General features: G+C 45.2%; 2 protein-coding genes across 2 annotated transcripts in view; one reads left to right on the top strand and one right to left on the bottom strand.

Moving 5' to 3' along the window:
- The window catches only part of STAB2 (stabilin 2), a 170,763-nt gene extending 165,842 nt beyond the window's left edge, over positions 1 to 4,921 (bottom strand). The window contains 2 exon segments of the mRNA XM_021092647.1: positions 27 to 956; positions 4,804 to 4,921. Coding sequence (XP_020948306.1) covers positions 27 to 104 — 78 coding nt within the window. The 5' untranslated portion in view covers positions 105 to 956; positions 4,804 to 4,921.
- Positions 848 to 25,930, top strand: LOC110260598. Its single transcript, XM_021091259.1, has 5 exons — positions 848 to 891; positions 4,951 to 5,245; positions 6,375 to 6,485; positions 7,148 to 7,196; positions 25,088 to 25,930. Exons 1-5 carry the CDS (start codon positions 848 to 850, stop codon positions 25,219 to 25,221), a joined length of 633 nt encoding a protein of 210 aa, XP_020946918.1. The 3' UTR covers positions 25,222 to 25,930.

The following is a 25,930-nucleotide window of genomic DNA, read 5'->3' on the forward strand; positions in this document are numbered from 1 at the left end:
TAAAAAATGCAACTTAATCATCTTACCTGCTCTGTTGTTTCAGGCAGGGAGCAGAGATTTTGTGCCACCAGTCCCAGGAAAAAAAGCATTAGATTTTGTAGCATGGCGAGGACGTTTTGGCTCCTTCTCTGTATCAGGCACCTGTCAGAACTATTCAGCTACTTTAACTTCGTTTGATGCACGCCCAAGTGAATTCTTTCTCATCTCCGTGTTTGCTTTAAATTTTTTCTCTCCTTTTCCTGGATTGAAACAGATATGAAAGCCCTGCCTCCTCTAGACAGGAAAAATGGCCAATCTAGTGAAATCAGCCACTCTCAACTGTATACATGTCCTGGCTCAATGACAGGATATCCTGAAGGGGCTCAGGCAGAGACATGATCCGGAACTTCTGTGCCTTATGAAAGCTCCTGCCTCCTACCGTTCTGCCCATCCTGCCACTGGTCCTGCCTGGTCCTGGACCCAGGCCCTGCCAACGTCTATACAACCACACCATGGAAAACTGCAGGCCCCTCTCTCTGAGCATGAAGGCCTGAGCTAGCCCTCGGGCAGAATATGCAAGAGTGCCCACAATTCCAGGCAGGGAGAGGATTTTGCAGAAAGCTGGGTCATCGACTTGGACTAGGGTGGTAGCAAACTACCACAAATCTCTTTGCAGATGCCAATGGGTGGGTTTTTGATTCATCTTTTCCCCTCTTTCAGGTTACTTCAACAGCAAATAACTGAGTTTATAGGTTTCATCTAAGCTTCAAGGCCCGGATCTAATGCACCTCTTTTAGAAAAGCTTCCTGTCCGTCCCGCTCCTTCAGTATCATCTTGGAGCCCATCTCAGCATTTTGCACATCATGCGATGAAAGCTGACACAGTCCTCTGGGCTGCCTCCCATGGCCAAACGTGAATTCCTTGAGGAGAGGGGCCAGCCTTCCTCTTCTGTATTCCCAGCAGCTCGGAGCAGAGACCTGCATTTGCAAATAAAAGACATAATAGTAAGTTTTTGGCAAACGATGGCTATTTGCTACTCGCTTATTCTAGCCTTCTCCACCGACGAACCTGTTTACTCCGCATAATGCTTGGTGAAACAGGCCAGTTCCTCTCATTTTACAGACAAGGAGACTGAGACAGAGAGGTTAGGCAACCTTTCCGAGGTCACACAGCTAGTAGGTGGGGATCCAGTTTTCAAACTGGGTGGCTCCACAGCCAGTCCTATTAACCACCACCTTTTGCCGTCTAAAACAGTATTTAATGGGAGTTCCCATTGCGACTCACCCGAAACGAATCTGACTAGCATCCATGAGGTCGCAGGTTTGATCCCTGGCCTCAATCAGTGGGTTAAGGATCTGGCGGTGCCTTGAGCTGTGGTGTAGGTTGCAGATGAGGCTCAGATCTGGTGTTGCTGTGGCTGTGGTATAGGCTGGCAGCTGTAACTCTGATTCGACCCCTAGCCTGGGAACCTCCATATGCTGAGGGTGCAGCTCTAAAAAGACAATCAGAAAATAAATTAAAATTTAAAAAACCCCAGTATTTAATGAATAAGTAGCCAGATGAGACCAGGTGCTCTGGTCCCACTGACATCATGGAAAAGTGGCCTAGCACCACAAAGTATAAAATCTGGGTTCTCAACAGGGCAGGCTTATAAGTATACATCTCATGACACTGAGTCAGTTGGGAGATTCATGCAATTATAGAGACAATTTTTGTTGAAATAATCCTTTTTGTGTAAAATCTTTCTCTTTGGAGTTTTGAAACATTACATTATATTGGTCGATAATCGAAGACACTTCCAGGGCAGATAAGCCCTCAGAGGCTAACCCAGGGTCTGAGTGAGAAGATGCCAGATGAGGCAGTCTTTACGGTCCCCTGGTTCAGTGGATTTCAACCCAGTTTAGAATCTTGGAGGAGCTTAATTTTTTTTCCAGTGTCTGCCCTACTCCAGACAATCAAATCAGATTGGGGGGGTGGGGGGGGGAGGCACTGAAGGTTTTGTTTGTCAAAGCTTCGCAGGTGATTCCACTTGCAAGGATGATTGCTACTTAAGGAAAAACTATTGTGTAAAGTCATGAGACAGATTTATCTGACAGCAGCTGTGTTGTCTTAACTAATACACGAGGGAGAGAAGTTGGAAGCTTGATTCTTTTTCTCTGAAAACATGGATAAATATCTGGGACTTGGAATGGGTTAGATTCCTGGGGAAAACGTAAGATGAATCTATACTTCTGTTTTCTAAATAGTTGGGTAAAAGATGCTGCAGGGAAGAATTCTTATCAGATAATTTGGAAAACCCTGCCTCTTCTGTCCTTTATGGGTTGACCATTCTCATTAGCTCACTAAATTTTCTGAGAAGTCCTGCAGCAAGACATAAGGCAGAAAAACCAAAGAACAGTTCACCTTTGCCTAAAGCAGTATTTTCCAAAATTTTTAGACCAAGAGATGTTTTCTCTTTGGCAACTAATCTTAGCACTCTAGATATATTCTATTGATCTTAGTAAAATACTATCCTAGATTTTAGCAGGTTGAGTATTCTATTTTTAAATTACTTAGAAGCTAACTTGCCAGTGGCCACGGGGATTTCACAGTCCAGGACCTGTTCATACGCTTTATTAGTTGTATTAGAAATGCATTTTTAAACACATGGCTTTATTTAGCAATTGCCTCGCTCACAGACACAGATTTGTGGTTGCCAAGAGGAGGGGCCGTGGGGAGGGATGTTTTGGGAATTTGAGATCAGCAGAGGCAAACTATTACACATAGAATGGCTAAAAAACAAGGTCCTACTATATTCAGTATCCTCTGATAAACTAAAATGGGAAAGATATATAACAATCATTTTGCTTTGCAGCAGAGATTAAACATTGTAAGTCAACTAACTTCTATAAAATAAATTCAAAAAGTATTTTCTGAGGAGTCCCCATCATGGAACAGCGGAAATGAATCCGACTAGAAACCATGAGGCTGTGGGTTTGATCCCTGGCCTTGCTCAGTGGGTTAAGGCTCTGGTGTAGGTTACAGACATGGCTCAGATCCCATGTGACTGTGGCTGGCGTAGGCCGGCAGCTATAGCTCTGATTTGACCCCTGGCCTGGAAACCTCCTATGCCTGATGTGGCCCTAAAAATATATATATATATTTTTTTTTTCTGAGTAATTTTATATCTGTTAGGCTTGTTTGATTGCTATGAATAAAGGTTCTGTAGGTTGTTTCAAATCCCCAACACTGCTTCCCCAGTGTTACCTGCAATGAACAGGTCCTTAAAATGGTGCATAACACACAGTGGATGCTCATTCTTGACTTTATCTTTTAAAGATGCTAATGTCACAGACAACAGCTACACGAATCCCTACTCTTAGCCCATTGTAGCTTCCAGGCAGCTCTTGATTTCCTCTGTCCTTGGGTTGACCCAGTTCAGCTGATATGCGTGTCCTCAGCGGGGGGCCGGATGTCACTTTCTTTACCGTGGTCCATATTGTTTTTGATGATTATTGTAATGTGTCCCTCATTAAAGTTATTTCGAGCCACAGGGTTTTTAATCAACAGTACTTCATAGGCAGTTGTTCTCTCCAATATCCCCTCTACTGTGCCGCAGCAGTTATTTAAGACCTGGGAATGGCTTTCCTCTCCCCAGGGCTGCTCTTCTCCTCTACTGCTTCCTCCTTCCATCCCCTGGACTAGCTCTCACCTCCTTTGCCCCAGTGATCAGCAGCAACACCTGAGAGGATTAATATCCTGATTTGAACCCGGAGTCTTTTTCCAGAGGAAAAAATCAAAAGAAGGGCCAGGATACCTCCTGGGTAACACTCCTGGGCATCCTCTGTGGTTATGGATGCTGAGTTGTTAGTGCTCCTTTCTCAGTATCATGTCAGTCCCTGAGATTCAGTTCTTGGTAACTTTACCCAATAAAGCATTTCACTTGTGCTTGGAGCAGCATTCCAAGAACGGACAATCATCATGCTGACCGTTACCATTCTCAACATCACCGACACAAACACACACATAGCTTTTACATGTGCCAGACAATTTGGTTTTTTGGTGCAGCATGCAGTGACTTGATTTGGGATTTCAGTTTTCAGACCAGGGATCAACCCCAGGCTGCAGTGGTGAAAGCACTGAGTCTGAACCACTAGACCCCCAGGGAACTCCCCGACACTCTTAATTTTCAACCCTCTTATTTAATCTTCACCACAAGCCCAGGAAAGAGGTATAATTACAGTATACTACCCCATTTTGCAGATGAGCCTGAGGCAGGCAGAAATTGACTCACTTGTCCAAAATCACAAAACTAGTAAGGGTGGAGCTGAGATGTGAACCCAAGCAGTGTGAAGCCACAGGTTGATGCTTAGTAACCATCCACAGGACCTGCTTCGGAGCTTGAATCTTGAACAAGGACCTTGTAAGGTAACTTTTGGACCTTGTAAGATAACCACAAGGTTAGAGTTTATGCTTCTCAAATAGAACAAACCTGTTTACCAGGGATAATGTTATCTTTTGCTTTGCAGGGGGAAAAAAAAAAACCCCAAGAAATTGACATGTAAGGTTAATTCCTGGTTAAGACTCCTTTTTCATTCTCTTGGCAGCTTTTACCAAACTCTGAAGAAAAAGATCTCAGAACGGCAGCTAGCTGTTGATCTTTCTCGAACATTTAGCTAGAAAACTGAAACAGCTGCTTCACATAGCTTCAACAGATCCAAAAACCGGTAGAATTTTTCCAAATGAAAATGGGGCTCTGGGAAGTAAAAACATAGAAAAGAGAAAATAACGAATCCCTGAAAACTTTCAATATGAGAAACCATTACCAAAGCAGGTTTGTTTTACCTGACGCACAGCAAGCCAAAACGCCCAAGTGCTGAGGTTTGTAGCAAAGAGGGTCTATTCACAAGGGCAGCCAAGCCAAAAAGCCAGGGAACAAACTTTAAACCTACCCTCCAGACGCAATTTATGGGATAAGGAATAAAGAGGAAGGACCAGCTGGAGCGTGGAGGGCGTGGAGGGCGTGGAGGGCGTGGAGGGCGTGGAGGGCGTGGAGGGCGTGGAGGGCGTGGAGGGCGTGGAGGGCGTGGAGGGCGTGGACGGCGTGGACGGCGTGGACGGCGTGGACGGCGTGGACGGCGTGGACGGCGTGGGAGATGTTTGGAGGGCGGTGGTTCTTTACAGTCTTAACCAGCTCGGCTCAGACTGGGGGGCGCTGACTCCAAGTCCTGGAAAACAACGCTGGCACATATCTTATTTAGGCTGCTACGCGGCGCTTGGAGGACCTGTGAGTGTTTGGGAATTACAATTCCAAGGGCCTTGCTTCCTGAGGGCAGGTTACAGGGGAAGTGGGCTTTACTGATGATTACCCACGGTCTCAAAATCACAACTATTTGGAAATGCCTCTTATCCCTAGTCAGACCCCTCCGAGCCTAATGTGGTTCTTGATAAAAATTGATTTTTATCTTATTACTTTTGGAAATCCCCTTTAAGATGGGGTGCCCACCGAGAACTCCTCAATATTTCATCTTCGGAGGCTGATAGACAGGAGTTTAAGCCTTTTCTGTGGCATCAAGAGGTGCCGAGACTTCGAATAATGAACTTAACTGAGCTTCATTTGACTCATCTGCAGTATGGAACTAATTAGGCTTGTACTGTAGGGTTGCTATGAGGATTGAGAAAAATATGTTCAGGTTCATAACAGATTAATAAATGCTATTATTGAAACTAACACAATATTATAAAACAACTATACTTCAATAAAAAATAAAAATGCTATTATTCTTACTTTGTAACACCTTCCCATTTGTTAAAGGTTTTCAGCTAAGATAAAGTGGAAGTAAAGAGCTTATTTATTTGTTTTTTTGGGGGCTTTTTTTTTTGGCTTTTCTAGGGCCGTTCCCGCAGCATATGGAGGTTCCCAGGCTAGGGGTCGAATCGGAGCTGTAGCTGCCGGCCTACTCTAGGGCCACAGCAATGCAGGATCTGAGCCTTGTCTGCAACCTATACCACAGCTCAAGGCAACGCCGGATCCTTAACCCACTGAGCAAGGCCAGGGGCCGAACCCGAAACCTCACGGTTCCTAGTTGGATTCATTGACCACTGTGCCACACTGAGAACTCCAAGAGCTTTTTTTTTTTTTTTGATGGTAATGACATACAATGAAAAAGGACAAGTACAGTATTTGTCCTTTTGTATTTGACTTATTTCACTTGGCATAATGTTTTCAGTGTTCACACAAATTGTAAACAATTTTATTTTTCAATCGCATTTTTTCTTATGGGTGAGAAGTTCTGCAATATGCAATCCTTTTCCATTTTTTAAAAGTTTTATTGTAGTTTACAAGATGGTGATAAATTCTGCTGTACAGCAGAGTGATTCAGTTATACATAAACACATATCCATTCTTTTTTCAGATTCTTTCCACACATAGGTTCTTGATAAGATGTAAATTCTGGCTAAGGTGGGACGAACAGAACAAAACAGACTCTCAGAATCTCAGCTCACAATTTCAAGTAGTATCAAAGGTATCTCCCAGGAGAAGAGATGTGTTTTTCTGCCCTCGCTTGTAGCTTTCATGCTGAGTAGGCATTTTCAGCAGAATCCAGTTGTATTATAGGAATCGCTTGCTGTTGATTCTCCTGAATATTCTTTTCATGTGCTCATTGGGAAGAATTCTTGACCCCTGAAACAGCTTGGCCAGAGTACAGAATATTTTCTTCCTCCTTCACATCAAATTGCAACATTGAAACAATTCAACAACTGTTTATATTCCAGATAGGGAAATTACTAAAAAGAAATCCACATTTGTCTGTTCTTTTTTTTTTTTTTTTTTTTAAGCTCTTATTTGTACCCATGTGCTGAGCAATATTGAATTCTTTTTTCTTTGTCCTTCTTCCTTCCCTGCTTTGGGTAAAAAATATCTTGCGCTTTTCTACATCAAATGACTTAAGCCAAAGAGAGAGTAGTTTGTAGTTTCATACCATGTTTTGAAATAACTTCTTCAAAAAGTTTTCAAGTGAAAGTCTAAATAATATTTTAATTGGCCTGACTTATATAGATAGTTGTCCTGCGTACTCCCAAATGCATTTGATTGTATAGACATATGTCATGTCTAACAGGATGATTTTTTTTGGGGGGGGTTGCTATCATACTGTAAATTTTACTTATTCTTTCGTTCATTCAACAGATATTTATGGAATACCAGACACTTGTAGGCTCTGAGGACACTGAAGTGGGTAAGTCATACTGCATTGTGCATAATAACTTCCACTGCACTTGTGCGCATATCATCTTGCTTCAGTTTTACTATAACCGTGTGAAATAGACTGGGCAAGAGGTAATGCCTTGATTTGGTAGATGTGAAAGTGGTGGCATAAAGGGATTCAGTGTCAGTTAGCTTGAGCTGGGAGCAGACACTGGGTGATGTTACTCTAATTGTGTGCGTTGCCTCTCAGGATAGACCACCGTCCTGATCCATGAGCCTTAAGCTAATGAAGGGATTATTGTGGTTCATCTAATTCAGTCATTACAATGGTGAACTGAATTGGTCCTATTTGTTGTCACACGAGAAAAGGCCACAGCCCCAGAGGTCCTCAAGAGCAACTGTGAGGAGTATGGTTGGGATCCAGACAACCACAGGCGTAGGTGGCTGTGGGCCAGAGCTGGAGTGTCGCTGATTCCCAATGGTCCGTTGCAGGATCTCCTGGTCTTATTGTCCATGGCATAGCTTGACATGGGCAGACTGGATGGACAGAGCCTTCCTATTCTATGTCAAAGGACTTAGCCATGCTCCAGGGCCAGGTACCACACCAGCTCTGCACAGCACACCCCTGTCATGCACGCTTCTCGCTTAGTAACTTGTCCAGGTCTTCCCTAAAGAGCCATTTGATTAACTCCTTTATTTCCTTCAAGCCCTTGTTCAAATCCCCCCTCTCCAGGAGACCCACGCAGACCACTCTACTCCCACTCCACCTCTGCTGCTGCTTAGCATGATCATTCCCCAAGTCCCCAGACAATCCTCAAGTTTATTTTGTTGTTTGCTGCCTCTCTCCGCAGTTAAATATATGTTCATTTAGGGCAGAGATTTTTGTTGTTGTTGTTGTTTGTTTTTTTGCCTTTTCTAGGGCTGCACTCTGAGGCATATGGAGGTTCCCAAGCTAGGGTCTAATCAGAGCTGTAGCCACTGCCCTACACCACAGCCACAGCAACACCAGATCCAAGCCGCATCTGTGACCTACACCACAGCTCACGGCAACGCTGGATCCCTAACCCACTGAGCGAGGCCAGGAATGGAACCCGCAACCTCATGGTTCCTTGTTGGATTCATTAACCACTGAGCTATGATGGGAACTCCCTAGGGCACAGATTTTTTACTCTGATTACTTAACTGATAAATATCTGGAAGAGTGATATATAGTAAACGTTGAATACAGATCCTTGCCAGAATAACTCACAGAAGTGGGAACTTCTCAGCTGTATAGATAATCAGGTTAGATAATTCAGGTAAAATTCCACACCACTCCCCAAACATTATTGAAACATACTCTTCTTTTTTCTTTAAGTTCCCTGAGCCCCAAATTAGTTCTTTATGCTTTTGACACCACTCAGCTCCGTTCTAAAATTTCCTTGTTTTTTGGTAAGTTTTTCCATATCGCATTCCTTTGGATTTTTTTTTTCTTTTTAGGGCCACACTTGTGGCATATGGAAGTTCCCAGGCTAGGGGTTGAATCCGAGCTGCAGCTGCTGGCCTACACCACAGCCACAGCAATGCCAAATCAGAGATGCAGCTGTGACCTATACCATAGCTCACAGCAAGGCCAGATCCTTAACCCACCGAGCAAGGCCGGGGATTGAACCTACATATTCACAGATACTAATTGAGTTCTAAACCTGCTGACCACAGCAGGAACTCCATCTCCCTCCAAACTTCTTTAAGCCTTGAGCACCTTTGGTGATTGGCTTGAATTCTGGGTGCATCCAAGAGGAATATAGATAAATTACATTTTCTCCCCCAAATAATCTGAATTTTCTTAAATCCTTCAGAAATTACTTTCTCAAAGGAAACAGAAACATTCTAGGATTTTGAGGAGAATGTGGCAGCAATATAGTTAAGCTAAGATTTATTGGAGTTCCCGTCATGGCGCAGTGGTTAATGAATCCGACTAGGAACCATGAGGCTTTGGGTTCCATCCCTGCCCTTGCTCAGTGGGTTAGGGATCCGGCGTTGCCGTGAGCTGTGGTGTAGGTCGCAGACGTGGCTCAGATCTGGAGTTGCTGTGGCTGTGGTGTAGGCCGGTGGCTACAGCTCCAACTCGACCCCCAGCCTGGGAACCCCCATCTGCTGTGGGAGTGGCTCAAGAAAAGACAAAAAAAAAAAAAAAAAGAGATTTATTCTCATGGTGCTGCTTTGCTTTGACTCTTTGACTCAGCTTGCAGAGGGGAGTATCAGGCTGAACCATGTGAAATGTCACTGGTTAGGTAAAAAATGGACTAATCCTGGCAATTTCATGTGGTGTACCCTACATGTACCTGTGTAGCACTATGCGTGATTAGAAAAGAGTTTAAACTGTTATGTAGAGAGACCCCCTCTTAGTCCGTTGCCATTTCTCAGGGGCCGAATTTACAGGGAGGTTCTTATTGTGAGTATAAGATACCAGGGCTCAAGGGCCTATCATTTCAGGCTGAAATACTGTGTCTCCAGGTGGCATGTACACTGGGGCCATGGCATTGCTTCTCCTTTATGCTTCCAACCTACGGAAAGTGCTGAGCGCACAGACGAGTAAATAAATGTCCATGCCTGTACTTGGCCCTGAACGCCGCTCTTGGTTCCTGTGCTCCTGCGCAGCCCTCTGAGAGAGTCAATAAATGCACCCGGTGGTCCTTCGGAACTGACAGGGCAGAAGGGTTTCCTGCACACTCATCAGATCCTGGCCCTGGCAGGAGTCAGCTTTCCCAAGCAGGGGACGTGTCCAAACACGTGTCTCCCTGTGCTCCTGGCCCTTTCCTTTTCCTTTGTGAGGTCAAATCTTTCCATGCAGTAAACTTTCTTTTTTTGTGATTTTGTTTTTCCTCTTTGTGGAGACCAGTCAGCAGGTCCTGCTTCAGGCAAAACTGTAAAATAGGCAAAGTTTCTCTTTGGCTTCCCCTCCTCCCTCCCCATCAGCAGTCTCCCTCCTCCCAGTTCATTCATTCCTTCTACCAGGGTTTATTGGGTGCACACCATCCCCTGGGCACCTTCCTGGTTGGGATGGTCTTAGGTTATTATTATTATTATTTTGCTTTTTGTGGAGTGACATTTAGATAAGAAAAAAACAACTATGCAAAAGTCAGAGGGATGAGCATTACAAGCAGAGGGGACAGCAGGTGAAATTGCCAAAGATGGGAACTATGCCACACTTGTGGCATATGGAGGTTCCCCAGCTAGCAGTCTAATAGCTGCAACTGCCAGTCTACACCACAGCCACAGCCACAACGTAAGCTGCATCTGTGACCTACACCACAGCTCACGGCAGTGCCAGAGCCAGGGATCGAACCACATCCTCATGGATACTAGTCGGGTTTGTAACCTGCTGAGCCAACAACAGGAACTCTGGTTAGGATGTTCATTCAGGATAACATCCTAGTTCTTAAATAGGATTAAGTATTAATCAACCAATTCATAGCTGGTATTTTTTGGTATTTGGGTTTTAAGCTTTGGTATTTACTTGATCATCGTGACCATTTATCCTCCCAATTGCTCAAGTCATTTTTGTTTTTCTTCCTTTGCTCTCCGCCCATAGTACCAGCAGCTCCTATGGAGTCTACCTTCACCATGTGATTCTGACCGTTTCTTATCACTCCCACCACTGTCCCCTTGGTTCCAGCTGCTGTCATCTCTGGCTTTCAGTATCATAGTAGCATTGCAGCTTCTACTTGAACCCCCTCCTTCCACCTCTGCCTCGTGAATCCATTTTTCAAGCAGCAGTCAGAGTTGTCTTTTAACCGTATAAGTAAGACCAAGCATTTACAGCTACAAACTCCTGAATGGCTTGCCATCGCACTTCAACCAAGCATCCGCTAGGCGCCATGGCTTGGGGTCCTCCCTGATGGAGGCTCTGGTCCCCCCCTCACCCCAGCTCTGTCCTGAAGCACTTTCTAATGCCCTTGGCTGTACCCATCCTGCCTTTCTTCTGTCTCCCACACCTCAAGATAGTTCCCGTCTTTGGCATTTTCACCTGCTAGTCCCTCTGCCTGGAATGCTCTTCCCTCTGGCTTTTGCGTAGTTGTTTTTTTCTTCTCATCTAAATGTCCCTCCACAAAGAGGCGGCCCCCCATCACCTAAGATGTGGTCGACTACTCCCTGTGTCACTTCACTTTAGTTCTCCGCAGAGTACTTATCCCATGCGGCAGAGTCTTGTTTGTTACTGGCTTTCTTTGCCCCACTGGAGTGCAAGCTGCATGAGAGCAATTTTTCCTAGGCATTTCCTCAGTGCCTGATGCATAGTTGACAAACAGTAAATTATCGTTGAATGAATTTATGAACATTCACATGCCTGGGACTTAATGTATGTCATCTAGTTCTCTCAAAATTCCTATGGAAAGGAATGATCATTTTCTTTGTTTTGCAAATCACAAAGACGGAGGCAAGTAGAGATCTTTAAGGAAGGCCAGGTGCAGAATGACAATGTGGGGCCCTTCCTTAACAAATTGTTAGGAATGTTAAGACAGAGGCAGCAGGGCCGAGTAAAGAGGGTTTGGAGAGCTAGGAAAGGCATAGTAAGTAGGGAAGTCAGCGTAATCCTCACTGAAGAGGTGAAACGTGAGAAAGACTCAGAGGTGGTGAGGGGATTGGCTGAGTGGATATCCCCGGGAAGCATTGCAGGGAGAGGGAACAGAAGGAGCAAAGGCCCTGGGGTGAACGTGGAAGGGGGGTAAAGGTAAAGGACCTGGGTGCAGCTTCTGGGAAATGCTGGAGGGCTCTGCTTAGTGGAAACACAGGGTCCCTCCTCTGTTGGGAACCCATTATCCTAGCTGCTGTGCTGAGAATAGACCTTGGAGGGGCAAGTGAAAAAGACCTCTCAACAGGCTATTGCAACAGACCAGGCAGGAGATGATGCTGGCTTGAACTGCGGGGAGGGGTACAGAGATGGTGGGAAGGGGTCAGGAGGGCCAAAACCTTTGTTGCTAGTTGGATGAGGAGTGAATCAGAAAGAGAGGATGACGGCGGAGCTTTTGGGCTAAGTAAGCCAAAGGATAAAGTTGCTGTCCGTGGAGACAGGAAGTTGTGCAGGGGGTACCGAGGAGTTCAGTTTGGGATGTGATACGCTGTAGATGGCGATGAGCTCGCCAAACGCAGATGTCAAGGGTATAGTTGAGTACATGAGTCTGGAGTAGGTAGACATTTGAGACGTCGCATCACGGTAGGTTGTATTTAGAGCCATGGGGTAGGATATGTCATCAAAGAGTGCAGGTCCGTAGAGAGCTCCGGGGACACTGCAGTTAAGAAGTGCAGGAGGGGGGAGTTCCCGTCGTGGCGCAGTGGTTAACGAATCCGACTAGGAACCATGAGGTCTCGGGTTTGGTCCCTGCCCTTGCTCAGTGGGTTAACGATCCGGCGTTGCCGTGAGCTGTGGTGTAGGTTGCAGACGCGGCTCAGATCCTGCGTTGCTGTGGCTCTGGCGTAGGCCGGTGGCTACAGCTCCGATTCAACCCCTAGCCTGGGAACCTCCATATGCCGCGGAAGCGGCCCAAGAGATAGCAACAACAACAACAAAAGACAAAAGACAAAAAGACAAAAAAAAAAAAAAAAAAAAAAAAAAAAAAAAAAAGAAGTGCAGGAGGACTGGGACAGGCAGGAGGGATGCTCACCTGTGTCGAGTGATGACGTGAGGTGGACTTGACCCTGAGAGACAGCAGTGAGTGACGGCTGGGAGCGAGATCCTAATTCTCTGCTCAGGGGTTGAACCTGGGCGGCCTGAGTGAACACCAGGAGTCCTAGCCACGAGACCAGCTAGAAGCTTCACGCAGAATTGCCCTGATTCTGGCCCCCTGTTGAAAGCAAGACTATTGCAAGGAGGCAGAGACTGTAAAAACAGGAATATAGTTTATTGTTGGAGACACAGTACAACAGGTGGGAGAGCCCTCAGAGAAGTAGTCAATTTATCTAAGGCAGAAGCAGAGGGTGCTCCACACCCAAAGGAGGAGAGGCCCGGGGGTGATTTCGACAGCTTGTGGGGGGCGGTTCTTCGGGCCTTTGGCCAATTATCTTGTTTCGTCTTTCACACCTGACGGGACCCAGGAGCCCGTGTGCATGCACGTTGGCCACCGGGGATTCCAAAGCAAGGCCTTGTGGGAAGGTTACCTAGACTTATTCTGACCCACGTGTAGCATCCTAACCCTGAGGATGGGAAGTATGTGACCTTTAGGTCTTTTGCCCAGGAAAGGTTTAATTATTTGCCTTGGCCTGTTATTTTTTCCTGGAAGTGTAGCTAGGGGGCTGGTTGTAAATGTTTGTCTTGGAGTCCACCTAGCTCCTGCCTCAGGAAGTATAAATAAGAGGCTAGTTGTACCTATCTCCTGCCTCAAGAAGTATAAACAAGAGGCAAGTTGTAAGTATTTATCCTGGAGCCCATCTGGCTCCTGCCTCAGAGTAAGGTGAGGACTGAGGCTAGCCCTCTGGGCTTAGCAGTGTGGTTTTTGGTGAACTCGGCAAGAGCAGTTTCAGTGGAAAGGTAGGGAAGAGCGCCTGATTGGAGTAGGTTTAAGATAGAATGAGAGCAGAGAAATTGGAGATGGAGTAGATTTCTTTTTCATTGGATCCTACAGCAGATGGGGAGCAAAGAAATGATGCACTAACTGGGGAGGGTGGGGTTGGAAATGAGTCAAGGAAAGACTATTTTATTTTTGTCTTTTTTTATTTTTTTATTTTAAGGGCAGCACTGGTGGCATATGGAGGTTCCCAAGCGAGGGTCAAATCGGAGCTGTAGCTGCTGGCCTACACCACAGCCACAGCAACATTGGATCCGAGCCGTGTCTGTGACGTACACCACAGCTCACAGCAATGCCAGATCCTCAGCCCACGGAGCAAAGGGATCGAACCTGCATCCTCATGGATACTAGCTGTGTTTGTTATTGCTGAGCCATGACCGGGAACTCCAGAGTTTCCTTCCTTTCTAAGGGTGAATATTTCACTGTGTGTATAGTCACATTTGGTTACGCATTTGTCCTTTGATGAGCACTTGGGTTGACTCCACCTGTTGGCTGTTGTGAACAGTGGCGCTGGGAACATGGGTGTACACTTAGCTGTTTGAGTCCCTGCTTTCAGTTGTTTGGGGGCTAAACTTGTGGACCCAAATAAAGAAGTAAATGGAGGGGAGCTCAAATGAGCAGAAATTCAGTTTTTTAGGAATAGCAGAGGAACTGCAGTTTGGGAAACTCAGGCTGTACAAGCCGCTGGTGAATCATGGAGGGTTTGGGGTGGATTAGATTTACAGGCAAAGAGCAGAGAGCCCAGCCCAGCGTCCAGCGGTGAGTTCACTGGCTTGAGGATGGGGAGAGATTCTTGGTGGATGTTGATTCGTCAGGAGATAAGTCTCTGTCTTCTGTAGATTAGGCGTTTATGGGAAATTGGTCTGTTTGAAAGTTTCGGTCCTCTGAGGGCGCGTGCATGAGGTTCTCATTTCGTTTTAGATTGACGTTCTCTCGCATTCCCGGGAGTGGAATTGCTGGTTCATGACCTCGGGAGCTTCCCGGATGAAATCTGAATCCAGTCCCTGTACGCAGAGGGCAAGGAGAGACCCATGCAAGATGCAGATCATGCCAGATTGGTAAGGGGTAGTTTTAATAAGCAAGGGAACTTACTTAGGAGGCTTGTTACCGGGCTGCAAGACAGCAGAGCTCTGTGCCTGCCTACCTGCCGGCATCTTAAAAGCTTATATGGGGTTCAGTCAGTTATACCGTCCAGATGGTCTCAACAACCCCTGGTTATCTCAAGGCTGTGTCCTTGGGGCAGCTTCTAGTTCCCGAAAGGCAGGGCGAGCGGAATCTGCATTCCAAGGATGGGGGTGGGGGTGGGGCCTTCCGATCCCCAGGGTCCAGATCCCTGGTCAGTCAGTTCTCAACTGTCTCTCCATGACCTCCTCCAACAGCTGGATCATCTGGTGATTCTTTTTAATTTTTTGAAGAGCTACTACACACTTTTCCACAGTGGCTGCACCATTTTATAGTCACGGGACAGTGCACAGGTGTTTCAGTTTTGCCACATCCTTGACAGTGCTTGTAATTTTTTATTTTTTCATAGAAGCCCTTCTAATGGGTGTGAAGTGGTATCTCACTGTGATTTTGCTTTGCATTTCCCTAATGACTCATGATGTTGACCATCTGTTTATTCGGTTATGGAACATTTGTGTGTCTTCTTTAGAGATATGTCTATTTGAGTCCTTTTTTTTTTTTTTTTTTTTTTGGTTCATAGTGTTTGTTAATAGTGGTTTTTTTTTTTTTTATGATGATCATAACAATCTAATTTCACAGGATTTCCATCCCACAGCCCAGGCACATCCCCCCACCCCCCAAACTGTCTCCTCCGGAGACCATAAGTTTTTCAGTGTCTGTGAGTCAGCATCTGTTCTACAAAGAAGTTCCATTTGTCCTTTTTTCAGATTCCACGTCAGTGAAAGCATTTGATGTTGGTGTCTCATTGTATGGCTGACTTCACTTAGCACGATAGTTTCTAGGTCCGTCCATGTTGCAAAAAATGCTGGTGTTTTGTTCTTTTTAATGGCTGAGTAATATTCCATTGTGTATATGTACCACATCTTCTGGATCCACTCCTCTGTCGATGGACATTTAGGTTGTTTCCATGTCTTGGCTATTGTAAACAGTGCTGCAATGAACATTGGAGTACATGTGTCTTTGTGAGTCGTGGTTTTCTCTGGATAGAAAACTAGATGCCCAGGAGTGGGATTGCTGGATCAAATGGTAGTTCTATGTTTAGTTTTCTGAGGAATCTCCATACTGCTTTCCACAGTGGTTGCACCAATTTACAATCCCACCAACAGTGTACTAGGGTTCCTTTTTCTCCACACCCTCTCCAGTGCTTATTGTTTGTAGACTTTTGGTTGAGTCCTTTACTTTTAAATCAGGTTTTTTTTTTTTTTTATAGTAGTTGTAGCTTTTCATGTATTCTGGATATTAATCCCTTTCATAAGTATAGTTTATAAATACTTTCTCCTGTTTTCATGGGCTACCTTTTCACTCTGTTGGGTAGTGTCGATTGTTGCTCAGTTTATCTCGATGAAGTCCAGTTTGTCTGCTTTTTCTTTCGTTAGCTCGATATGCTTTCATGTCATATCCAACAAATCACTGTGAAATCAGTGTTGTGAAAGTCTTCCCCTGTGATTCATTAGAAAGCGTTTTATAATTTTAGCGCTTGTGTTTTCATAATTTGGTATGTTTGTGTCTTGGAGGTAGAAAGAGTTTCACTAAAACCATTTGTTAAAGAACTGAGACTATCACATTTTATAAATACATTGATTAAAACATTCTGGTTGAATATGGCTAACAATCAAGGAGGCAAAAAAAAAAAAAATCACGGGGGTAAAAAGTGTGAGACAATGAGGAAGGTAGTCAGAGCAGGGGAAGAAGGTGGAGAAGGGAAAAGCTGAGAAGAAACCTCGGGTAGTTGAGAAAGCAAAGATCCAATTTATTAATCCTACTCTCAAAAAATACATCTACTTGGCGTTCCCACTGTGGTTCAGCAGGTTAAGGACCCCGTGTTGTATCTGTGAGGATTTGGGTTCTATCCCTGGCCTGGCTCAGTGGATTAAGGACCTGGCATTGCAGCAAGCTCTGGCATAGGTTGCACATGTGTGCAGTTTGACCCTTGGCCCGGGGAACCTCCATATACTGCAGGTGCGGCTGTAAAAAGAAAACACAAAACTGTCTACTGCCAGCATTTGTTATAATTCAATGTTTTAATGATTGCCTACATTTTGTATGCATTGAGGTTATTGAAAAAATTATAATAAAAAACAGCTTACTACATGCTTTGGGATGCAGATTAAGTAAAATACAAGTTAAAAAAAAATCTAGTATCCTTGTATCATGGCTCATTTTTGTGGTCCTGCTCAAAAGGCCCATGTGCCACCCCCTGAGAGTCCAAAACAATCCAAAACAGTCCAAGGGCGAGTGAAGGGGATTTTAGCAAAAATAAGCACAAAATTTATATTCTCTTCTGTGTCCTGTAGATTAATAAAAATAATAGGATTTGCATCAGCAGACACAGGAAAAGCAGTCTCTTGAAGTCTCGCTAAAATCTGGGCAGTTGGGGGCGGAGATGAACTGCACATGGCTCAGTTCCCTTTCCTTCTCACTTTCCTGCCTGACCACGAGGAGTTAGCAAGAGACCTGACTTCGTCCCATTGCCGGATGCGCCCCTGGTTCTGAATGTGTTGTGCGCTTTTCTGTTCTGGGAGGGGTGCTCCGTGGGGGCAGTTTCCCTTCCTAAAGTGGGACACCTGGGAGGCGTGGAGGCTGGTCTCCTGAGGAGAAAAGGAGGCATAATGCGACCCATTAGGAAAAAATGGTGCAAAAGTTGTAGAGGAAAAGGTGGAAGGTGAACTCTGCCCTTGAGGATGCCAGAGGGAATCCTGACTCTGCTAGCCCGGGTTGGCTGCTGTTCTGCAAGGTGGCTGTGCTCGTGAACTGAGAGAGTGGATTCTTAAAAGCAGTGACCCTGGGAGCGCCACAGGCCCTCTTGCTGCACTTGGCACTGAGATCAGGATGGACCGCCCTCAGGAGTGAATTCGGCCTGCAGTGGGCCTTAGGACGCCCCAGCGGTGGGGACCTGCGGCGTGTGTTTTGAACTCTGACCCCGTGTGGCAGCAAGGTGTAATGACAGGTCCCGAGACTCCAATTTTCTCCCAGCCTGTGTTTGGGAGTCCCATGAACCCTGCTTTTAGACTGTACAATCCCCTGGAGATTGTGGACTATGAGGAGATAGGGTGGGGTGGAATCTTCTTGAAATAGATGCTAGATTTCACATCATATCGAGTTCATGAGGCCTTGACAGGCGATTTGAGGAAATAAACAGTTGCTTGTGGTTCATGGGGCAGCTCATGTCCCTCACATTTTAATAAAGTGAAACTGGCATCTTGAATTTTGTCCTTGGGTCCCCTTCTGCCACCTTCCAAGGATTTTCGTGACAACAGATGGAAAAATACAGCTTTGTGTCTTTGATAGTTTGGGCTTATGGGTATGGCTGGTTGCTAACATATGGCACCTGTAGGGTCCAAAAAGTCTATTTCATGCAGGGCGAGTTAGTGGATCTTTTTTGGATAGTAAAAGAAGTTTTCTCCACAATCCACGCCAATTATGATAGCAGGAGAGGTGGGGGTGGAGAAGAGAGGGCTGTGGAAGGGAAGAGAGAAGGAGAGGAGAGGCTGGAGGAGTATCAGGTAGCTGAAAGGGTGAGGGTGTTTGGGAGGTGCGGGCAAAGGGAATGGCGTGGATTTAGCACATCATGTCATAATCATGACAAGTGTTTTTACAGTGTTATTAAGTGTTATGCACTATTCTCAGCATTTACGTAAATTACCTCACGAATCTTCAGCGATCCTGTGCTGTGCGTATTCCTCATTTATAGTTGAGGAAACTGAGGCACAATGAAGCAGTGCTCAAGGGCCAGTTTGGGTTCAAATCCAGGTAGTTTGGCTACAGATTCTGAAGTCTTAACCTCTCTTTTTGCCATCCACAGAACTGGGAGGAGGGAAGGGCAGAGTTTTTTGGTAAACCACAAAAATGGTTTACCTTGGATAATTTTATTAGCAAGTGAAAGAAAACCCAGGTCAAACGGGCTTAAACCGGAAAGGAGTATGTTGATTCTCACAAGTGAAGATAAAGTCCTGAGATAGGCTTGACTTCAGGCTTTGCTCAATTCAGGATTCAAATGATGATTCAGGATGCATATCTTAGTTCTGCTTTTTCCAGGCTGACCCCATTCCCAGACTGCTTCATAGCCCCAGGGGTTCAGGTGCACCAGTCCCTTCACCCCCACCCAATCAGTGGGAAAAGAGGTTATCTTTTTCCCTGAATTCCCAGCAAACTTATCTTAATGCATCATTGGCTGGATTTAGTTAAATGCTGCATCTGTGACAGAAAGAGCTCACTGTTTACCAAGCCAAGCATCTCTTCTGTATAAACAGCTAGACTACATTTCCCAACCTTCCCTGTGGTTAGATGTGGCCACGTGACAGAATTCTGGCCAATGCAGGTGGGTAGAAGTGAAGTAATGCCAGTGCCTTCCTTGCTTTCTGGCTGAGTGGAATGACCCTCAGGTCGACTTTGAGGCCATGTGTTTAAGGCGGGCAGGTCACCCAGGGAGACGGAGCCTGGGTCCCTGAATCACTGCATGGAGAAAGGTCACCCATCCATTAGGGCCCTTGAGCAAGAAATAAACCCCTGTTATATTAAAGCCATGGAGATTTGTTGTTGTTCTTAAAGATAGCTTGTGAACATGGCTAGGGGTCATTGTGTATAAACAAATTAGGATCCATCCCTAGGACTAGGAGGGGGCTCATCAGCTAAACCGGATGGCTGAGAATGGGGAAAGGGTAGTTTTTTGGAGGAAATTCAGGTTACTGATCCTAGGAGGTGAGGGGGATGCTGGGCCAATGACGAGTTCTCGGGGCACACTGGGTCCAGGGACCAATGCCAGGTCTCTTCACCGAGGAAATCCTCAGCTGTTGCTCTTACTACCCAGCTGCCTTCTGGGACAGCCGATCTACCACTTCTTTTAGGACCTGCCTCAGTTCTCCATCCGTCTGGTCTTGGTCTGTCTGTGTGGGTAAGGCCACGCAGCACAGGGCAGTGTGCTCAGCTCTGTGGATGGAAACAGAGATCAGTGATGAGCCTGGGCCTAGAGAGTCCACGTCCCAAGGTAGGAAGACCTGGCTTTTACATTTCAGCTAGGAACTTTGATACAAGTTTTAGTGGATAGTGCTGTCCACATAATTTAGTCTAGCCCAATCCTTAGCCAAATCTAAACTCAGGTTTTTGTCTTGTTTTTGTTGTGTGTTTTTTTTTTTTTTTTTTTTTCTTTTCTTTTTTCTTTTTAGGGCCATACGTGGGACATATGGAGGTTCCGAGGCTAGGGTTTGAATCAGAGCTGTAGCTGCCGGCCTACACCACAGCCATAGTAACACTGGATCTGAGCCACATCTGTGACCTGTACCGGAGTACATGGCAACACCAGATCCTTAACCCACTGAGCAGGGCCAGGGAATTGAACCTGCACCCTCATCGATACTAGTCAGGTTCTTTACTGCTGAGCCACAGTGGGAACTCCCTTGCTTTTATCTTTAAAATGACAGTACCAATCAATCTCTCTGAATGTGGAGTCTCCTTTTCTCACTGCACTTTGTAGAGATTCACAGGATTGGGAATTGTCCGCATCCTTTTCCTTTGCTGTAGCGAGAGACAAAATGCACCGTTTTAGAGTCTGGCCCCTTTGCTCTCTATTCTCTGGATTATCTCAATGTAAGTTTCAATGTACTGTTCGCTATTCCCGGCTTCCTCTCTCCTTCTCCTGCTTGAATAGAGGATGGAACACTTGGAGACCACTGGCAGGGACCCAGTACCGTTGTATCTGATTTACAAGTGATATTTATGCCCTATTCATTCCCAACAATGGCTCCAGCAATTCCCCGGGACAGTAATAGAGCTGACACATCAACATGAAGTGGCTGTGACTTCATGAAGACCTTGATAGGTCAGGGCCAGCAATAAATCAGCTGCTTCCTGCTTTTTCATTTATTTGGTTTATTCATTTCTTCAACAAATACTTACTGATGACCTACTGTGTGCCAGAGGCTGCGCTAGGCCTGTTTCATTCTTTCTAGCCCAGGGGTTAGCAAAATTTTCTCAGTAAGGGGCTGGAGAAGTAGATGTTTTAGGCTTTGTAGGTCTCTCCGACTCTCCTCTGCCACGGTACTGCAAAAGCAGCCAAAGACAGTATATAACCTAGTGATCCGGGTTGTGTTTCAATAAAACTTATTTACCAAAGCGGGAGATTTGCCTTGTGATCCTAGTTTTTTGACCCCCTACCCTAGCCTAATTCTAACCGTAGTCCATCTCCATCTGTTATGGGATTTCACTTTCCTTTGTCTCCTAAAATTGTAGAGCAGAGAAACCTGTTAGTTAATCAGTGGGTCGAGTTAATGAGTTCTGGTTCCAAAGGTCCTGTAATTTGTTTCTTATTCAGTGATAATAACAACAGTGTGATCATCAACAACAAAGGTAACAGCTGACAAGGACATAGGACTTATTTTGGGAGCTCCCGTCGTGGCGCAGCGGAGATGAATCCGACTAGGAACCATGCGGGTTTGATCCCTGGCCTCGCTCAGTTGTAGCTCCAATTGGATCCCTAGCCTGGGAACCTCCATATGCCACGGGTGTGGGCCTAAAAAGCAAAAAAAAATAAAGAACTTACTTTGTAATCACTTTCCAAAGAGTCACCCATTTTCTCTGATTTGGTACAGAATAGGATTAAGACCTGGTAAAGAAGAGGCTTACTTAATAATGATTGATATGCATACACACATATATTTATTTTGGGATATTGGGATATTGTTTTCCAGTAGTACATGTATTTTGGTAAGATAAATTATATATGTTTATGTTTATATATACATATAAATTACATAAGCAGTTTCAGAGCTTACGAAATGCCAGATGTCAGGCTAAGTTTCACCCATGCATGATCTCAGCCAGCCTCCCAGCAGCCCTTTGAAGAAGGTGGAATTTTCATATCCGTTCATAGCCAAGAAAATTGGAGCTCCAAGGGTCTCAGCAACTTTTCCCGTCTAGCGAACGTGGAGTGGGACTCATTGGTGTCTTCAAAGCTTGTGCTCCGCAGCCTTTTTGCCAGTGACTTGCTTGGGCTGAAGGAGAATTTGTAAAGTTATGAATTCCAGACAGTCACGTGGATTTTATCATGACTGTATTTTATTTTTAAACGAAGAACGTTTCTCTTGCGCGGTGCGGCTTCCGAGATGGCAGAACACAAGATGGTTTGTGTCTCCATCGCCTTGGCACGACGGTGACTGTCATTTACAAACGCGGCGCCCAAGAGGCCTCATTAAATCAGCAGGACAATGGGCCGCATTAGAGCCTGCGAGCAGCTGCTCTGTGGCGGAATGTCCCCGTGGGAAGGAGCCAGGCCTTTATCCCCGGGCAGGAGGCTCTGGGCGGAGGGCGCAGGCTGCTGCCCCACCCCAGAATGTGGCCTTGCTCCCACAGCCGACAGACACCCTGCTTGCCTGGGGAGGGGTGGGCCTGCCCATACACTGGATCTTGAAAGCTGCCTCTTTTGGTGTCTTTTTGTTGTGTGGCTCAAAAGAGTCGCTCAGCTGGCGCAGTCGCTGTCCTCTAAAGGGAGCTGCGTTTGAACGACAGCCCGGCAGGCCTGCCCTGGAGGTGCATGTGGAGGGTGAAGCCGAGAGCTCGAGTGCTCCTGAGTTTTGCAAGCTGGGCTTGCACGGGGTCTTGTGCACGTTTGGAGGAGATCCCGGGCCTCTACGGGCGCAAATGGCTTTGGGGATGCAGTGCTGCTTTCCACAGGGCACACGGTCAGTGTCATGTGGGATGAGAAGGGTTTCCCTCTCAATTTAACTGCTGTGATGTCGGCTCCAAAGGACTTTTTTGTGGATGCTGTGGCAAAGATGATCAGAGAAAGAGTGGAAATTATGGTGACTAGGTTTTAGAAAACTTGAAGTTTAGATTTAGACTCAGTTCTGTTCCAAAAAGCTGTAGTAATCATTGCTCCGTCTTTTCAGCTCTTTGGGTCCCAGCACCTTCATCTGTTAAATGATGGGGTTGACAGGGATGACTTTTTTGCAATTTTTTTTTTTTGCTTTTCAGGGCTGCACCTGCGGCGTATGGAAGTTCCCATGCTAGGAGTTGAAGGAGAGCTATAGCTGCTGGCCGCAGCCACAGCCGCACCAGATCTGAGCCATGTCTGCCACCTACACCACAGCTTATGGCAAGGCTGGATCCTTAACCCACTGAGCATGGCCAGGGAATGAACCTGTATCCTCATGGATACTAGTCGGATTTGTTTCCGCTGTGCCACAACGGAAAATCCACAGGGATGACTTTTAAATTTCCTTCCAGTTTGAAAATGTTACGGATACATGGAAGTAACCTTGGAAAAGTCTTTTTTTGTTTTAAGTGTTGCTACAGAGCAATCAGAATGGGAGAGGAAGAAAACACATACCTTCCTATCCCTAGCAAGGTCTGGGGACTGAAAATGACCATGAACCTCAGGACGGAGGGGGGAATGTCAGACAGAACTGAAGCCAGTTCTTCTTTGTAATGGATCTGTTTCTTTTGGGTGTGCGTGTAGTCCAGTGTGCACACTTGTCTCTCAGTAAGAATGTTTTGATTTTTCCTCTGGATACAGTGGTCAGATTTACAAATTAAAGTCCAGGGCACCTAGCTAAATTTATATTTCCATAGGTAAGTGAGATGATGTGGTATTTTTCTCTGTTTGGGACTTATTTCACAAAGCATAGTATCTTCCAGGTTCATCCATATTGCTGCAAATGGCAAGATTTCATTCTTTTTCATGGCTTAATAATATTCCATCACATATATATCACATTCTCTTTAATCATCTGTCAGTGAACACTTAGATTGTATCCTGTATATCTTGGCAATGGTAGAAAGAGCCTTTATGAACATTGGGTTGCATGTGTCTTTTTGAATTGGTGTTTTTGTTTTGTTTTGTTTTGTTTTGGATCTATACCCAGGAGTGGAATTGCTAGGTCATTTATGGATGCTAGGTCTCTTTTTAATTTTTTGAGGAATGTCCATTCTGTTTTCCATAGTGGCTGCACCAATTTACATTCCCACCAGCAGTGCAGAAAGATTCCTTTTTCTTCACATCCTCACCAACAGATGTTATTATCTTTTTTATAATAACCATTCTGATAGCTATGAGGTGATATCTCATTGTAGTTTTGATTTGCATCTCCCTAATGATTAGTGATGTTGATTTTCACTTTCATATGTCTGTTAGCCATCTGTATGTCTTCTTTGGGAAAATGTCTATTCAGATCCTCTGCCCATTTTTCAATCAGGTTGGCTTTTTTTTTTCTTTGATATTGAGTGGTATGAGTTATTTTTATATTTTGCACATTAACCCCTTGTAGGATAGGTTGTTTGCAAAAAAAAAAAAAAAAAAAAAAAAAAAAAAAAACTCCCATTCACTAGGCTGATGTCTGTTTGGATAGTTTCCTTCACTGTGCAAAAGTTTTTTAGTTTGGTGTAGTCCTATTTATTTATTTTTGCTTTTGTTTCCCTTGCTTGAGGAGACAGATTGAAAATATTGCTAATACTGGTATCAGAGAGCATATTGCCTATATTTTCTTCTAAGAATTTTATGGTTTCGGGTCTTAAATTTAAATCTTTAATCCATTTTGAGTTTATTTTTGTACATGGTGTGAAAAAGTAGTCCAGTTTCTTTCTTTTTGCATCATGCTGCATGAAATAATTCAGACAGAGAAGGACGCATACCATATGTTCTTACTTATATGTGGAATTTGAAAAACAAAACAGAGGAACAAACAAAATAAAAAGCAGATTCAGATACAGCAGACAAATGGGTGGTTGCCAGACGGGAGGTGGATGGGGGGGTTGGACAGAAGAGGTGAAGGAGATTAAAGAGGTTCAAACCTCCAGTTATAAAACAAATACGCCACAGGGATGTAACGTACAGCATAAGGAATAGGGTCAATTATATCATCATAACTTTAGATATGGGTAATGATTACTAGACTTAGAGTCATCATTTCACGGTGTACGCAAATGTCAAATCACTATACCGCACTCTTGAAATTAGCATAATACTGGGCATCAACAATATTTTAGTTAAAAAATAAATTTCAGGTAAACAGCAAATAGTTTTTGTAGTATAAGTTTGTCTCAGGCAACCTAAATGTCCATCGACAGAGGCGTGGATAAACGTGGTACATAAATACAGTGGAATATTGCTCAGTCATGCAATATTTAGGACATACTTATACTAAAAAAAACCTATTTGTGTTTATCTGAAATTTAAATTTAACTGGACCGCTTGTATTTTACTTGGCAGCCCTATCTCTGGAGAAGCAGGCCTTTCCCAATATGAGTCCAAGTGCTTTAAGTGACATGATTTCCACTAGACTTGGGGCTGTGAGGGGTGAGCGTGGAGCCCCACAGGACGCTTTGAAGAGAACCGGTGCCTGAAAGGAGCCCGTGTGGGGAGAAAGAGACTGGGGGTGTGCATGTGACGGGGACATCAGAGAGAAGTGCTGTCCATGGTCATGCTTTAGGAAGGGACCCTGACGTCAGGGGTCCTCAGGAAGACCCCCGCCAACGGGTCTTCCCCCTGCAGTGCCCGGTTGTGCATTTTCCTCTCTCTCATAGAAAGCACCAGGAGAAGTGTCAGCTCAGGGACAGAAGCAACTAGATCAATGCGCCCATCTGTTAGGAATAAGCAGTCTTGAAAAGTGCAAGAGGGTGTGCTTTCTTGGACTGATCTGTTAAGCAAGTGGTTTATAAAATGAAGCCCAGGGGTTGAGCCTCCTGGGACGAACTGTGCAGAAGTGCGTGTTGTGAGGTGGAGGCGTGGAGGGGAAGCCGTCCTCTGGGCCCTGCTCTTTGCCTCTCCTTCCATCTGTACCTTTTGCCATGGAGCTCTGCAGCACCCTCCCTGAACTCAAGTCAAGAACTGGCTTTGGCCAGTGGGATGTTAGCGGATGTGACATAAACAGAGGCCTGAAATTGCCTTGAGCGCTGGGACTTGATCTCCTGATCCTCTGCCATCGCCGTGGAAACATGCCAGGACCAGCCTGCTGGAGGGCGAGAGACGAGGGGAGCAGACTGGGTCACCCCAGTAGCCCTTCTAGACAGCCCTTCTGACAGTCAGAAATAAATGCCTATTGTTATATGACAA

This window comes from Sus scrofa, chromosome 5 (assembly GCF_000003025.6).
Source record: "Sus scrofa isolate TJ Tabasco breed Duroc chromosome 5, Sscrofa11.1, whole genome shotgun sequence".
NCBI classification, from domain to species: domain Eukaryota; kingdom Metazoa; phylum Chordata; class Mammalia; order Artiodactyla; family Suidae; genus Sus; species Sus scrofa.

Bases quoted from the DNA above. Each gene is read 5' to 3' on its own strand.
- LOC110260598 (XM_021091259.1), top strand. From the start codon at position 848: ATGAAAGCTGACACAGTCCTCTGGGCTGCCTCCCATGGCCAAAC. The intron at 5,246-6,374 runs GTGAGTGTTTGG...TTCTTTTTTCAG, and splicing joins ACGCGGCGCTTGGAGGACCT to ATTCTTTCCACACATAGGTT. The intron at 7,197-25,087 runs GTAAGTCATACT...TTTACTTGGCAG, and splicing joins CTCTGAGGACACTGAAGTGG to CCCTATCTCTGGAGAAGCAG.